The 15,985-nt window shown below is 38.4% G+C and overlaps 1 protein-coding gene across 1 annotated transcript in view; it reads right to left on the minus strand.

Annotated features, from left to right (window-relative positions):
• Window positions 1–1,409: 1,409 nt before the first annotated feature.
• Window positions 1,410–15,985, minus strand: part of elp2 (elongator acetyltransferase complex subunit 2) — a 32,042-nt gene continuing 17,466 nt past the window's right edge. The window contains exons 17-22 of the mRNA XM_066715760.1: window positions 13,829–13,901; window positions 12,467–12,659; window positions 10,624–10,745; window positions 8,272–8,414; window positions 7,232–7,345; window positions 1,410–2,704 (exon numbers count right to left, since the gene is read on the minus strand). Of these exons, the coding sequence (XP_066571857.1) occupies window positions 2,554–2,704; window positions 7,232–7,345; window positions 8,272–8,414; window positions 10,624–10,745; window positions 12,467–12,659; window positions 13,829–13,901 (796 nt within the window). The 3' untranslated portion in view covers window positions 1,410–2,553. The remainder of the gene's footprint in view (window positions 2,705–7,231; window positions 7,346–8,271; window positions 8,415–10,623; window positions 10,746–12,466; window positions 12,660–13,828; window positions 13,902–15,985) is intronic.

Genomic DNA, 15,985 nt, shown 5'->3' on the forward strand with positions numbered 1-15,985 from the left:
TGCTTCCACTTGGGCCAGAGCAGAATTGGGCCTTTATGCCTCAAGACAATCTGGACGATAACAAAATGTGACAACTGTTATTCTTGTTCTGCTTTAAGGAGTGCTGAACTAAACCAAGTCCAACCTAGTGCTGAACTCCCTCACTATTTTGAGGGATTTAATATTTAAACCCTTTTAGCAAGCAGAACCCAGAAACCATGTGTAAAAAGAGAAATAAAAATGGGTGTTACTTCAGAATAAAGTTACACTGGAATTAAATGATTGATTTTGCTCAATCTATTTCCCACTGTGTTAATGAGTCCACTTCGGATTTCCAACTATGTTTTCCAATTGCATTTACAAACTTACATCGCAACTGCACACATCAGCAAAGCATTTTGGTTGTACCTAAGTGCCCGTGATCTGTTCAATAGCTTCATTAGTTTCCTACTATTGCATTGTTGTATACAAATGGGCCCATAATATCCTTGAATCTACTAAAAGCAGCTATTGTTTCTGTGTGTGTAATTAAAACTCCTGAACAGTAAAACGTGGATGTAAGCGCATCAGGCTGTATTGAACTTGTATTGACAGTAGTTTAATAGAAATTCCACATTGAGGATAAGGTGAAAAAGGAGACGTGTGCCAAGAATACTGAATCCTTAAACATGGCCACTGAAGGGTATATAATATCACTGCATACTCTGCATTAAGATGACGAGGGGCGAGTAATGAGTTAAGTTTACCCTCTCACATGATTTGATTTATGTGCGATAGGTAATCAAGAAATCTCACACTGAAGAATGTGCAACGAATGCAAGTGAGCGTCCTTGAACTGCGAAACTGCATGTAATGAGAATAGAAACCGAGGAAGCCTAGTGGTTTGAGAAAATCTGAAGAGAAAATGAAGTTGATGGAAAATATTATTACAATAAAAAAAAGCACACCATTAATATCTGAATACCACAAAGAGATGAGAAACACCCCAGTGAACAAAAATATCTGCAGAAAAAAAAAAAAAATTAATCATTTTTATTATTTTCAGCTGTCAGAAATACAAGACCAAATATTATACCCTCCTATCAGGACTCATATAGGACAAACACATTTGCAATCTTACATTATGCATGGCACAAACAAAGCATCCGGACCATGCTTCTTTTGGAGGTTAAAAGTATGCCAATTGGCACAGTAATGCAGTGTTGGCAAATCCTTGCTAATGAGCCGCAGTGTACCAACACATTTTTATCCTTACCTTTTGTAGTTCCAAGCCATTCAAATGAACTTTTAAAATCAAACTTAACCAATATAAAACCACAGCAGAAATAGAGATGGAGTGAGGAACAATGATTAAGCCTGCATCCCTGTGCCTTTTGGTTTTCGCACAAAATAAGAACAGGGTACTTAAAAAGAAAGGCACCTTTACACAATTCGCCAAAGAAGGGGATTTATTCAAATTAAAAAAACAAACAAAACCATAAAAAAACTACAATAAATGCAAGATGTTGTATGATGAAAGCTTTGCTCGCCTGTGAGCTTGATGCACTACTAAACTACCATGACACCCTCTTCAGCACATGCAAATGACTCCCCTCACGAGGATCGCAGTCGCAGGGAGAGTGAAGTGCCCTTGATTCTTTCACTTTTAGTGTCATATCAAATAACACACTGGCAACCTGCAGCTTTAATCCGCAAATCCCGTTATTAGGCATCCGCATCCAAAGTACTCCGAGATTTGTTTTAAATAACCCTGATAACTTCGAGGAATTCTTTAATCCGTGACTTGCAGCGCCAGGCCTGTATCCGTCAGTCTTCTGGCATCTTCTAAACAACAAGAATTTAAGAGGCAGAGGAAAGAGAGACAAATAAGGCAGGCTTCTGGTTTCTTTCGGGTTTTCAATAGAGCTCACGTTGGCTAAAGGAATTGCTGAATACATTGGGTGCCAAAAGGTTTTCATTCTTTCACTGTTCTAGGGCAGAAGCAATCTCCCCCATGATTCTGTTATTACACAAGCTGCAGCTTTATCCTCCGGTTCATCCCCTCCCCTAACTCAAAGTCCAGGCTTGTCTTGCTTATACGCACCTTCCATAGACTGGACTTATTCACTGCAGCTGTAGATCATGTTTAATTTCTTTTAAACCTAACAAATCTGCTGTATTAAGACTTGGCTCAATCAAGGTGCAGCTTAAATGAGAGTCGAGGATCCAGTAATACTACACACACAATCCAATATAGACACTGCTAGTAATCTCCCCGCAGGTCTATCAAATTTGTGCGCACCTGTGAGCACTATTTATTTTCACTAATAATGAGATCATAAAACAACAACTGCTATCCTTTTCACTGTCTTGTTTGCTCCTGCAACAGTTGTTGTTTTATCATTATTATTAAAGGCAAGGATAATACCGAAGAAAGCAGCGGTGGAAATTGGAAAGGCGATAAAGGTGTCCAGGAGCCCATCCGAGTGCCGAGTGCAGACAGGGAAAATGCACCTCAGTCAAAGATGCATCTGTGCGCTGTCCATCACATGCAAGAGAGTCACTAGTCCCCCTCTGCCACCCCCGCCCCGAGACCTAAAGAGCCAGTCTATTGATGTTGAAAATTTTGACAAAGTGGTCAGCGCCGGCACTGGCCAGCTGTATCCACCCGCTGTCCTCTGCATGGCCAGTCCTGCCGGCCCTCGGTCTCCAGCGCAGCCTCTTGACTGACAGGGTGTGGCACTGGCTGGAACGAGGAAATGGGCAGTCAAGGAAATCTAATAAAATCAAAATACAGCACACAGCAGTCCAGCGTGAGCACCAGGCCGCCTCACTCAGTTGCTGACTTCTGATAAAATGCCCTTCATTGATTTATTCATTGATTGCAATATCCTCAGCTAAGGCGGTTTCATTTAATTCACTACAAGTCCAACCCATAAATAAAGCACAGATACATTTACATGCAAGGATAACAAAGCTAAAAAGATAAGGCCTATATTTCTATCCTTGATAATCCACAGGAGGTGCTTCTTTGAATTTCAGAAGTAGAAACTATTTAAATCCAGATCTTATCCCTAGAATCCAGAGTTTCCCACCATGATGTATGTATGGTATATATTGTAACACATACACACAAAACACACTTTCAATATCTTTACTATCTATGCATGCAATTAAAAATCTACAGTAATGTAATAATGTTTGAGCAAAGCCTTTAAAAATACTTAAAATATTATTGTGTAAATACTTCCAATGGATTGTACTACGAACACATTTGGCTTATTGTTAGAAAATAAGTTCAAAAGATCAATTTCTTACTAATCCAAAAAACACTTTCTGTATTAAATAAAACCCACTTATACTATATGTCAAAAAGGTGGATTGAATTTTGTTTGATGGAAAACAACAAACAATGAATGTCTCTCGTTTTAACTATTTCTTCAGCCTTATTAGTGCACAGTTTAGCAAGTGCTTCCAACAAATTGCTTTCTGCGGCCCAAAAACCATCAGAGGTCCTTGATAAGTGGGGCTATTAGGAGCTCTAATGACATGTGAGGGATCCTGTCGATACATTAACTTGCAAGCTTTCAATCAACTAAGAAACATTAGCAACCTCCCAGACAACATATAATCTCACTGCAAACAGTTTTATTTGTTTGAAGTGACAATTTCTTACTTCATAGCAGGGAAAACATTGCATGGGCTATGCAAATAATAAATATTTGTAATAACTGTTGCAAACCATTCAATTGACACAAAATACCACTTGCTAAATTAAAATCCTCAAAATACTTATGGAAAAATAAATTTGGCAGCGTGATTTTTCACTATGGTAAGTATGACTGAATATCAATTGCTTTCTAAAGTAAATACAATCTCCACAACAAACTATAACACAGCATCTTATATGATATTCTATAATGTAAAAATGACCACTCCTTCATTGGTTGGAATTGGCTCAAATCATTATTGATCAACTTCTGCAACTCCACAGTAGGGATTAAGTCGATTTATTTAAACTCTTCTTTTTATCGGACGCCATTTGTAATTCAGTCATTCCGGGGGTTGAAAAACTATTTTGGTTCCATCAAATCGCAGTTCCTTATGAAAGAAGTCATTTCTTGCCTTGATTCATGTCTACAGACTTGAAGCTAATCTGCTTATGCCTTGGTTGCAGTAGAAGTTGGTATCTTGGCCTTCCACCAAACGCATTTATCGAAAAACTGACATACCCTTCTATAGTGTACATTTATTCCAGCTTACTGTAAATCATTCTCTGCTGCTTTTGAATTTGAATTTAGCCCTAAGACTTTTGTGGACGTTTCAAACTATTTTCTTGACTGTCTCGGTGTTATTATCTTGCTTTTTCAGAACATGTCCCTGTCTGTGTGAGTGTGTGTGTGTATGATCTAGTATATTTTAAGTATTGTTCTGATATGATGTTTATATTTGTTTTATTTGTAATTATAATTTCATGCCTCAATGCGGAACATGCAAATACTCGTGTCTATGCTGGACATCTACTTTTTACTGGAAAAGCAGAAACATACTGACACTAACCCATGCACACAAAAGCCTTCCCAGATGTGCAATAGCAAACGCGTTAAGTGATCACTGCAGATTGCCGAGTTATTTCCCACTTTTTTGAATGTAGGATTGGTTACAATCTCCACTGTGCAATAATCTCCTAATAGAGTCAATCTGAATTATACACTGTTGAAACATGTAAAGATGCATAAAACCCATCCTTTTTGGATACCGTACATGTTTCACTTTAATGAATTTACTTGTGCCAGCTCTATAAGACTGTGTCAATAAATATACACAATAGACTGGAAAAGTTACCTCTCAAAACTCAAACCGAATAGTTAATAACTTTGGATTTACATGGCATGTATAGTAACTGTTCGTTATTAATTACCAAATTAAATCTTGTTAGGGAAAAAAATACAGGCCCTGTAAAAAAACCTTACTAGCATTTTTAAACAAAACATTGCATAAAAAAGAAATTTAAAACACTTCACTTCGTCCAGAATTGGTTGACTCATAGATTCAAGATAGATTTATTATTTAGGGCCCAGGGAAGTGAAACATGCTACTGGTGCTGCAATAGCAGACACTTTTTACAACTCGAAAGATTGAATTAATCCTTTCACCTCACTGATAAAGAAAAAAAACTGCTGAGCAGAAACGATGAAAAATTCATTGTAAATAGTGTACTGGTTTATAATGAGAAAGTACAGACCGGTGCAACTGTACTGCAGGGAATTGGGTGTAGAGCTCTGACAAGCCTGAGAGGCTCTCAACTCCACAAAAATATTTTTTTCTTCTGGTAAGCTTTGTTTAGTTTTTTCTGCTGGTGTCTATCACTGTGAAACCCTGTCTACTGACAAAGAAACAGGGTAACATACAGAAGACGTAGGTCAGAAAAGCAGAAGAAGTCTCAAGCGGCCCTAAACACTGCTTTAACCTCCAGTCAGATTTCTTTAGCATGAGACTACAGATGAGCTTGCTCTCATAATTCCATATACAGTGAGGGAAAAAAGTATTTGATCCCCTGCTGATTTTGTACGTTTGCCCACTGACAAAGAAATGATCAGTCTATAATTTTAATGGTAGGTGTATTTTAACAGTGAGAGACAGAATAACAACAACAAAATCCAGAAAAATGCATTTCAAAAAAGTTATAAATTGATTTGCATGTTAATGAGGGAAATAATTTGATCCCCTATCAATCAGCAAGATTTCTGGCTCCCAGGTGTCTTTTATACAGGTAACAAGCTGAGATTAGCAGCACTCTCTTAAAGGGACTGCTCCTAATCTCAGCTCGTTACCTGTATAAAAGACACCTGTCCACAGAAGCAATCAATCAATCAGATTCCAAACTCTCCACCATGGCCAAGACCAAAGAGCTGTCCAAGGATGTCAGGGACAAGTTGTAGACTTACACAAGGCTGGAATGGGCTACAAGACCATCGCCAAGCAGCTTGGTGAGAAGATGACAACAGTTGGTGCGATTATTCACAAATGGAAGAAACACTAAATAACTGTCAGTCTCCCTTGGTCTGGGGCTCCATGCAAGATCTCACCTCGTGGAGTTTCAATGATCATGAGAATGGTGAGGAATCAGCCCAGAACTACACGGGAGGATCTTGTTAATGATCTCAAGGCAGCTGGGACCATAGTCACCAAGAAAACAATTGGTAACACACTACGCCGTGAAGGACTGAAATCCTGCAGCGCCCGCAAGGCCCCCCTGCTCAAGAAAGCACATGTACAGGCCCGTCTGAAGTTTGCCAACATCTGAATGATTCAGAGGAGAACTGGGTCAAAGTGTTGTGATCAGATGAGACCAAAATCGAGATCTTTGGCATCAACTCAACTCACCGTGTTTGGAGGAGGAGGAATGACCCCAAGAACACCATCCCCACTGTCAAACATGGAGGTGGAAACATTATGCTTTGGGGGTGTTTTTCTGCTAAGGGGACAGGACAACTGCACCGCATCAAAGGGATGATGGACGGGGCCATGTACCGTCAAATCTTGGGTGAGAACCTCCTTCCCTCAGCCAGGGCATTGAAAATGGGTCGTGGATGGGTATTCCAGCATGACAATGACCCAAAACACACAGCCAAGGCAACAAAGGAGTGGCTCAAGAAGAAGCACATTAAGGTCCTGGAGGTCCTAGCCAGTCTCCAGACCTTAATCCCATAGAAAATCTGTGGAGGGAGCTGAAGGTTCCAGTTGCCAAACGTCAGCCTCGCAACCTTAATGACTTGGAGAGGATCTGCAAAGAGGAGTGGGACAAAATCCCTCCTGAGATGTGTGCAAACCTGGTGGCCAACTACAAGAAACGTCTGACCTCTGTGATTGCCAATGAGGGTTTTGCCACCAAGTACTAAGTCAAAGGGGTCAAATACTTATTTCCCTCATTAACATGCAAATCAATGTATAACTTTTTTGAAATTCATTTTTCTGTTTTTTTTTGTTGTTATTCTGTCTCTCACTGTTAAAATACACCTACCATTAAAATTATAGACTGATCATTTCTTTGTCAGTTGGCAAACGTACAAAATCAGCAGGGGATCAAATACTTTTTTCCCCCACTGTAGAGTAAATCTCAGCAGAAGAAAAAGAAAATCCTAAGATCTTTAAAGCCGTACTGACCAAAAATAATGACAAAATCAAACATCATGCATGTCAAACAATAAAAGAGAGATTAGAATAAAACCGTGTAATCTGGGTTTTGTCTATCACTTTAGTGAAAGGATACAAATCATCCATTTCTACAGATTTAACCCAGTCTGTTCCTGCAGATGGATCCGTCTCTGGCCTCCATTTGTACAGAACAATCCTCCCACACTCCAGACCCACGGCCAGAATGTAACTTAAAAAATAATCAAAAAACAAATCATTAAAAAGAGGTTAATGGCAGACAATCAAATTAAAATGTAGTTTGTTTTTGTATGGTGAAAAGTCACAGCAGACATTTTGTAATCCAAAATAAATTGACACTGAGTCAATCATAATAGGCTATTAGAATAAAAGATGTAGTCCGCTACTGTAGAGACATCAAGATTCTATAACTCACAGTACCACTTCATCTTGAAGAGTATAGACTCATAGCCGGCCATACAAAGAAGAGGAAATAGTCAAACACACGCACACATATCATCACCATCATCTCATATCTATCCACTGCTGGATGAAGGCCTCTCCAAGATGTGTCCACTTGCTTCAATCTACAGTTTCTCTTTTCCATGTCACGCCTGCAAAGTGTATGATTCCATCTTCCCATCTTTTATGTGGTCGTCTTTGTTTTTTCATCTCTTGGGATGCATTCAATAGCTTCCTTTGTCCAACTTAGATCCATTCTTCTTGCAATGTGGCCCATTGCCATCTTAACATTTTCATTCTTTCAATGATGTCACATTTTGGTTTGTTCTTGGATACATTCACTTATTTTTCTATCTCATATTGTTATTCCAAGCACACATCTTTCCATGATGCTTTGTGTCGTGCACATCATTTTCACATGACCAGGTTTCACATCCATGGTAGAATGCATTGATCAAATACTTTTCTCTTCAGAAAAATTAGTATATTTCCTTTCAACAGCGTGCCGTTTCTTTCTAATCCCATTTTCACTCTTCTTTGGATCTCTTCCATAATCTCAATTTAAATACATGAAACTGAGGCACTGAAATCAAAATCTGAAAAGAGTCAAAAGGTGATGTAGACTTTCTACAGATATTGTATATAGAGTTCTCATGCTTGCCAACTACAGATTAGTGACAGTAATTGCTGGCATACCATTGATTCGGACACTTTACAGGGCTAAAGGTCACAGCTGTGGCTGCATCTCCAACATCCAGCACTGACGAACAGGGCCGAATGACCATTGGCTTGTTTTCTTCTAAATTTTCAGCCGAGCTGCAATCTCCCCATATGATCACCTGAGAGAAAAGAGCAAAGATAAAGGTCTGGAGATCACAACTGTAAAAGACATGCATAAAAATGCCCAAATCAATGAATAAAATAAATAAGAAACCACCATAATATGCAATTTGTAACCAATACCTTAATAATACAATAAAATAAAAGTTATTTTTTAGTTAACCTACTATATGTCCAATAATCCAAATACAACTGTTTACATAAAGCAGTTTTCTTTGATTCATTTAATATCATAAATAGCAATAACAAAAAAAGTAAAACATAAGTAAACATTAAATTCTTAAAATGATTATCATAAAGGCTGAACTCCACCATATATCACTCTTGCTAACTACAAAAGTAAAGAGTGCAAAACATATAAAAGGTTCATGCCATAATTTCATGTCATATTTCCTGATGCCAAAGTACTGAACACATAACAGTCACTCTGTTATAATTTCTGCTTTCTATTAAATTATACCTTTCCATTGTTACTTTATTTTAGTTGAATAGCTGTTACAGATTAATTCACTAACAAGCATTGCAATGAAAGGTTTATGCCTTCAGTTCAAATGCTGTTTGGATCAAATAACATGGACTGGAGTTCAACATTGGTCTTTTTATATAGGTGCCTATATGGTTAGTGCACTTATATATACAGTGAGGGAAAAAAGTATTTGATCCCCTGCTGATTTTGTACGTTTGCCCACTGACGAAGAAATGATCAGTCTATAATTTTAATGGTAGGTGTATTTTAACAGTGAGAGACAGAATAACAACAACAAAATCCAGAAAAATGCATTTCAAAAAAATTATAAATTGATTTGCATGTTAATGAGGGAAATAAGTATTTGATCCCCTATCAATCAGCAAGATTTCTGGCTCCCAGGTGTCTTTTATACAGGTAACGAGCTGAGATTAGGAGCACTCTCTTAAAGGGAGTGCTCCTAATCTCAGTTTGTTACCTGTATAAAAGACACCTGTCCACAGAAGCAATCAATCAATCAGATTCCAAACTCTCCACCATGGCCAAGACCAAAGAGCTGTCCAAGGATGTCAGGGACAAGATTGTAGACCTACACAAGGCTGGAATGGGCTACAAGACCATCGCCAAGCAGCTTGGTGAGAAGGTGACAACAGTTGGTGCGATTATTCGCAAATGGAAGAAACACTAAATAACTGTCAGTCTCCCTCGGTCTGGGGCTCCATGCAAGATCTCACCTCGTGGAGTTTCAATGATCATGAGAACGGTGAGGAATCAGCCCAGAACTACACGGGAGGATCTTGTTAATGATCTCAAGGCAGCTGGGACCATAGTCACCAAGAAAACAATTGGTAACACACTACGCCGTGAAGGACTGAAGGTCCCCCTGCTCAAGAAAGCACAAGTACAGGCCCGTCTGAAGTTTGCCAATGAACATCTGAATGATTCAGAGGAGAACTGGGTCAAAGTGTTGTGGTCAGATGAGACCAAAATCGAGATCTTTGGCATCAACTCAACTCGCCGTGTTTGGAGGAGGAGGAATGACCCCAAGAACACCATCCCCACTGTCAAACATGGAGGTGGAAACATTATGCTTTGGGGGTGTTTTTCTGCTAAGGGGACAGGACAACTGCACCGCATCAAAGGGACGATGGACGGGGCCATGTACCGTCAAATCTTGGGTGAGAACCTCCTTCCCTCAGCCAGGGCATTGAAAATGGGTCGTGGATGGGTATTCCAGCATGACAATGACCCAAAACACACAGCCAAGGCAACACAGGAGTGGCTCAAGAAGAAGCACATTAAGGTCCTGGAGTGGCCTAGCCAGTCTCCAGACCTTAATCCCATAGAAAATCTGTGGAGGGAGCTGAAGGTTCGAGTTGCCAAATGTCAGCCTCGAAACCTTAATGACTTGGAGAGTATCTGCAAAGAGGAGTGGGACAAAATCCCTCCTGAGATGTGTGCAAACCTGGTGGCCAACTACAAGAAACGTCTGACCTCTGTGATTGCCAACAAGGGTTTTGCCACCAAGTCGAAGGGGTAAAATACTTATTTCCCTCATTAACATGCAAATCAATTTATAACTTTTTTGAAATGCATTCTCTCTCACTGTTAAAATAAACCTACCATTAAATTTATAGACTGATCATTTCTTTGTCAGTGGGCAAACGTACAAAATCAGCAGGGGATCAAATACTTTTCCCCTCACTGTATATATACATACACACACATTTTCCTCACAGTACCTTTTTATCTCTGCTTGCCGTTACAAAATACTTGCTGTCTGGGCTCCAGTCACATGACCAAATTATCCGAGTATGTACTGAGTTCCTCTTATCGGTGTTCCCACAGAGAGTAAAACAAGGCTCTGAAGGAGTGCGAAAGCAAAGAAGAATAAGATAAATAAATTGATGACATACTGAACATATTAAATCCCTTTAAAACCAAACAAACACCATAAAAGTCTCAAATAAATCCTCTCCCAAAAAACTGCTAAATAAATAACATAAAACAACTTCATTTCACAGATATGAATGAAATCTAAGAATGAATCTGACACCTTTAGCCCAACAATACATAACAGAATGCCCCCCAAAATGGAAAAACCCTCAGGCTTAATAAACTACACTGCTTTAACCACTACTTCATCTTCCTGTGGATCAATCAATTTAACCACCACACCTCAACCTCAGGATTTTAGGATCGCCTGTGATCCACCTACTTCCATGACACTTTCTGCTTCTTAAAGACTGAGTGCCGGGAGTATCAAGGCTGATTAACCGAAATGGTCTTGCAGCCGATTTAGCTATGCCCTGATGTTTTTCGCAGATAGCAAGGTGGGCAGTCTCCTGCCGCTACAACAGCTTGGACATGCCTGGTCTGCAGGTGTACAATATGTTGCAAACTTCCCTGGGATTTAAATGACCATTTATCTTGTGACATCTCGGGCACGGTGTACAGCACGGAGCAATACTCAAGTGGTCAGTTCATTCTCTGGAAAGATATGTGGCAGAGGTGGTCTAAGGTTACACCGCAGTCACATCTCGGCACTGTAATGCACACAGCGCCCCCCTCAGACGAGAATCAATTACATTGAGATCAGAACCCCTCCTCCATTAGGAAGTTTGAAGTATAGCTACAATTTAACAGTCCTGGAGGTTGTGTAATCGTATGTCTTCAATTTCTTTGCAAAAACATCTCCAGGAAAGGTGACAGCCCATTTCCAATAACAAGGCTGGTTTTAAATTTAAGGTATGGTTCACCACCTGATGTTTTTTTCTTGTTGTGTTTTTTTAAACCCAATCTGTATTCAGTCGCTGAGGCTCCAGGCAAGCATGAACTTCATTCTTAGGTCTTCTCTCACTGGCTGTGGGCATTTACTACCATGAAGGGCTAATCCAAATCCCACAGAAACTGCCATTTCAAGGAAAATACTGAATGTTCCGGTTGAAAAACAAAACGTAACAATTGTGGATCAGCTGGTCTGAACTACTTAAGTAAAGATGAAAAAGGTTAGAGAATTAGACGTTTTTTATGTCTGTTGAATGAAGATGATGATCTGGGCTGACTCAGACTAAATTCTCTTTAACTGGAACGCTGTGAAGATGTCAGAAAGGGTTTGAGTTCATTCGGTCTGAACTGGGATAGAATGCAAGTCTCATTCCTGGAAAGAGAAAATGAGGGACCCAGCATTTTTCACATTACAAAAAATATTACATTTTATTAATCTACCAAATCACAAAAGGTAAAATGTGTCATAGAGTATAGTGTTAGTCCAAGAGAAATGTTTTTAATTAAAACAGCAATACGAATACAAACTAATTCAAGAAGCCCAGTTGAGCTGAAATATTTCCCAGGAGGCAACTTTTGCAATTGATATACTACTGTTGTAATATATTTTTTAAACATAACAAAACAAGAAAAGAAAAATAACAGTTCAATTAATAGTGAATTCGTCTTCAGAAAGTGTAAACTTCATGAATACTTTGTCTGGTCTTGAAATTAATTAAAAATTAACACTAAGTTGCTTACTAATCTACTCAGTCCTGTCGTCTATCAATCTTGTTCTCAGCACGATTCTCAACACACCTGAATCAGTGCCGGCCGTCTCTTGCTGTCGCCAAAGCGACCACGTTCTGTCCCTGGAGACGGCCAATAGGAACCGGTCGTCAGGCGAGAAGGCCATCTGAGTGACAGTCAGGCTGTGCAGAGGGAGACGCAGCAGTAGTTTCCAGCTTGAGGTACTCCAGAGAAGGATGGTTGCATGTTCAGGCTTGGAGGCCTGCAAGAGTCAAAAGCAAAATCTGTTCTGCAGTTCTTCTGATCGTTTCTAATGTTCTACGTCTCTGAAACTTTTTAAACTTCCATTTTAAATGAATGTGTTAAAATTCTTCTACACAGTTTGGTTCATTTCATGCCATATTTGTCCCTCCCCATCAAAAAAATGAATTTTAAAATCCAAGCAGAAAAAACGGAACTTAGTGTAGCAAGATCTCAATTTTGATCTCAATCACATCTCAATTGTATGAATCAATTTAGACTAAAGCAGTAAAGATTAACTTCTAAAGGAAACAAGAAAGTAGGTTAAAAATGACCTTTAATTATTGTACTTGATAGACAAATGACAACTGAATCTGAACTTAAGAGTTCTTCTCTTCAGGCTTTATAAACTAGCAAAGTGTAAAATGCACAGACACAGAGAGCGTGCCCCCACCACATAAAGCTCTGCGATGTCAGTATAGCTCAACTGAATTACAGATCGGGAAGGTCTTGCATCTGACAGAAGGCTGGAGACCTAAACATTTAAAAGGTCCTTCTGCTGTCTTGTCCTTTTTTCTTTCCATTTTCCCACAGTGCTGTGATTGTTCTGCTCTTTTCCAAAATAGCCAAAGCAGCTGATCTCATTTTAATTGAGTTATTGCTGTCTAGCTGCGCCAACACTGATAAATGATACGGTGTACTTAAAATAAATAAATAAATATCCTCAACAATCACTCTCTTACGACATCGGCTACGTGATATGCTAAATTGCACAAAAGCATGCCGTTTAAACGCAAAACAAAAAGCATGAAGCTAATGCAATGGCTGGTACTGATTAAAAACAAAAATAAATCACAGAAGGGACAAAGTCATAAAATTGAGATCAATATCCCATTTGCAAGTGTGGTCGTTTAATGAAACACAAACGCGAAGACATTCGAACACATGAATAGTACAATCACGCAGGAAAAACGTCAGGTTCCATGCAGCTTAGAAGGAAATGCATCAAGCATCAGGGGAAATGTCATCTGTGTGACACATTTTAAGGAAAGAAGGGGAAAAAAGTGCCAGTATTTTGGCTGACCATTAAATAGACCATTTGCAAATAAAGATAAATAAGTTTGTAAATGGCACATAATTGTATCCAAAATCCGAGAGGACCAAACTTCTCTAGAACCATAGTTTAAGTACCTTGCATGCAGAAGCGATGACTGTCCTGGCATTATTGGAGGCCAAGCAGAACATTTCATAGCCATGGCCATACCTGAAAGGAATAGAAAATACAGGGACAGGCAATTTCAAACATGAATGCGTATTCAGATTAAAGCTCTCAGACTTCCCCGAGCTGATAATATAAAGTATATTCTCTTGGTGCAAAGCAGGAGCGAGTCTCCTTAGAACAAGCATCACTTCTTATTATGGGTCTCGCTGCCATCAGTGAAATAAAATTACATGTCAAGGTATTTATAGGTACACTTCAAAGATTTAGCAAATTACTTACAGGGTTAAGAAAAGAAAGCAATTAAGTGCATTTTATATTGAGGAATGATACACTGCACACACGACCATAATGGATGTGCCGTTTACCTTACGCTTAAGTTAAAGGTCATAGCTTAATTTCTCTGTAAAATTAAATCAATACAACCTAGCATTATTTTATGGGCTATAAAGAAGATGATAACATTCACATTTTCTAAGAAGATAATGTAACACTGGAAAAGCAAATACAAAATAAATTACTTTTTAAGTATAACAGAGGACAAGCCAAAAACATTGACACTTTAATATAAAGTATGGAAAGATAAGAAATATGCAATGTCTAAATCACAATATTAAATTTAAATAAAAATAATTATGGTCATCTATCTATCTGTATATATGTTGCTATCTATCTGTAGATATCTCAGGTGCTCACAGAAAGTTAAAACACATTTTAACTCCAGGATCTGTGAATTTCATCTGTAGAATTATTTATTGGAAGCCCTGTGGGAATTTCACTGAAGTAAAAGGAGCCCATCAAAACTATTAGGAAGCCTAAGATCTTTCTCTGTCAACGTCAAAGCTGTTTTCCCATCAGTCATTTGATATTCATTATGTGTAAACAAATAACTAATGCAGGCACTACAATGTGGATCTATGCTCATTGATTTATGACTCACTTACAATCAACATAACCTAATGACTTGATGGTGATCGAGAAAAAGATGTATAATTATTTTATCTTGTTCTTGTTTGCTCTTTTGCTTGATTGTTTGTATCTTTTTCATAGACCTGGACACTTTTGTAAATGTCTACCAATGCATTTTATTTCCAATTTTCAAGTAGTAACTTGGTGTAGAAATCTCCAGTTCTGACACAGTTTTATTTGCTTCTTGTAGAGGAGGTTTAGACTCTGTGCCTGGATACAAATAAATAAATAATAGCATAATTGAAAAATGTGTATTCTCATAGTAAATGTCATTTCAATCATTCATATTTAGAAAAGATTGACTTATCGTATTTAAAAAGAGAACAATTTAACAGTTATGACATAAACTGGTGTGGCACTGCAAACAAATTGAGAAAATCCAATAGATTATTACATGCTTCATCTAAACTGATAGCATCATAGCTGTTAATAGCAATGTAATGACAGTACCAGGCATTTTAGACAATTTTTATTGCAGGTGATTTATACTATCCTTTGATTGGCACCTCAGCAGAAGTTTTAAACAGGTTGATTAGGCGATTGTACTATTGATTAGTCAATTTTATCATTATAATTCTTATCCTGGGTGACATACATCTTATTATTGTTACATATAATTTCCCATTTATACAGCTGGGATTTTACTGGAGGTAAAGTATCTTGTTCAATGGTATAACAGCAGCATCCCTCATCTGTGATTGAACCCACGACCCTCCACTCAGGAGTCCAGAGCCCTGATCACTACTCCACACTGCTACCCATTTGTAGCAATTAGGTGATTTGGGTTGGGCATGGAAAACATGCTCTACATGAATCCCATTCTAATATTTTGTGCTTGTCATTGAATCAGTTATGATTCTGCTCAAAAGGTCTATAATCCATCACAAAAAAGACATGTGATCTTAGACCAGCTTGTTGATCAGTATACATTCTAGGATGGGTTAAAGAAGATAAGAACCCATTCTAGAATACAACACCAGAGACCATTGCTGTTACAGTCAATTACTGTCTATGTTGAGTCTACCACAATGCCAGGCCACACACACTATTATATGTTTATAGGAGGTTAAAAAGTAAGGGTTCTCTGGATAAGGTTTAAAATCAACAGAACTCTTTTATGAGCTCAAAAAAAAATTATCTGCATAATATGTCCCTCATAC

The sequence above is a fragment of the Amia ocellicauda genome, chromosome 10 (genome assembly GCF_036373705.1).
Source record: "Amia ocellicauda isolate fAmiCal2 chromosome 10, fAmiCal2.hap1, whole genome shotgun sequence".
NCBI lineage: Eukaryota > Metazoa > Chordata > Actinopteri > Amiiformes > Amiidae > Amia > Amia ocellicauda.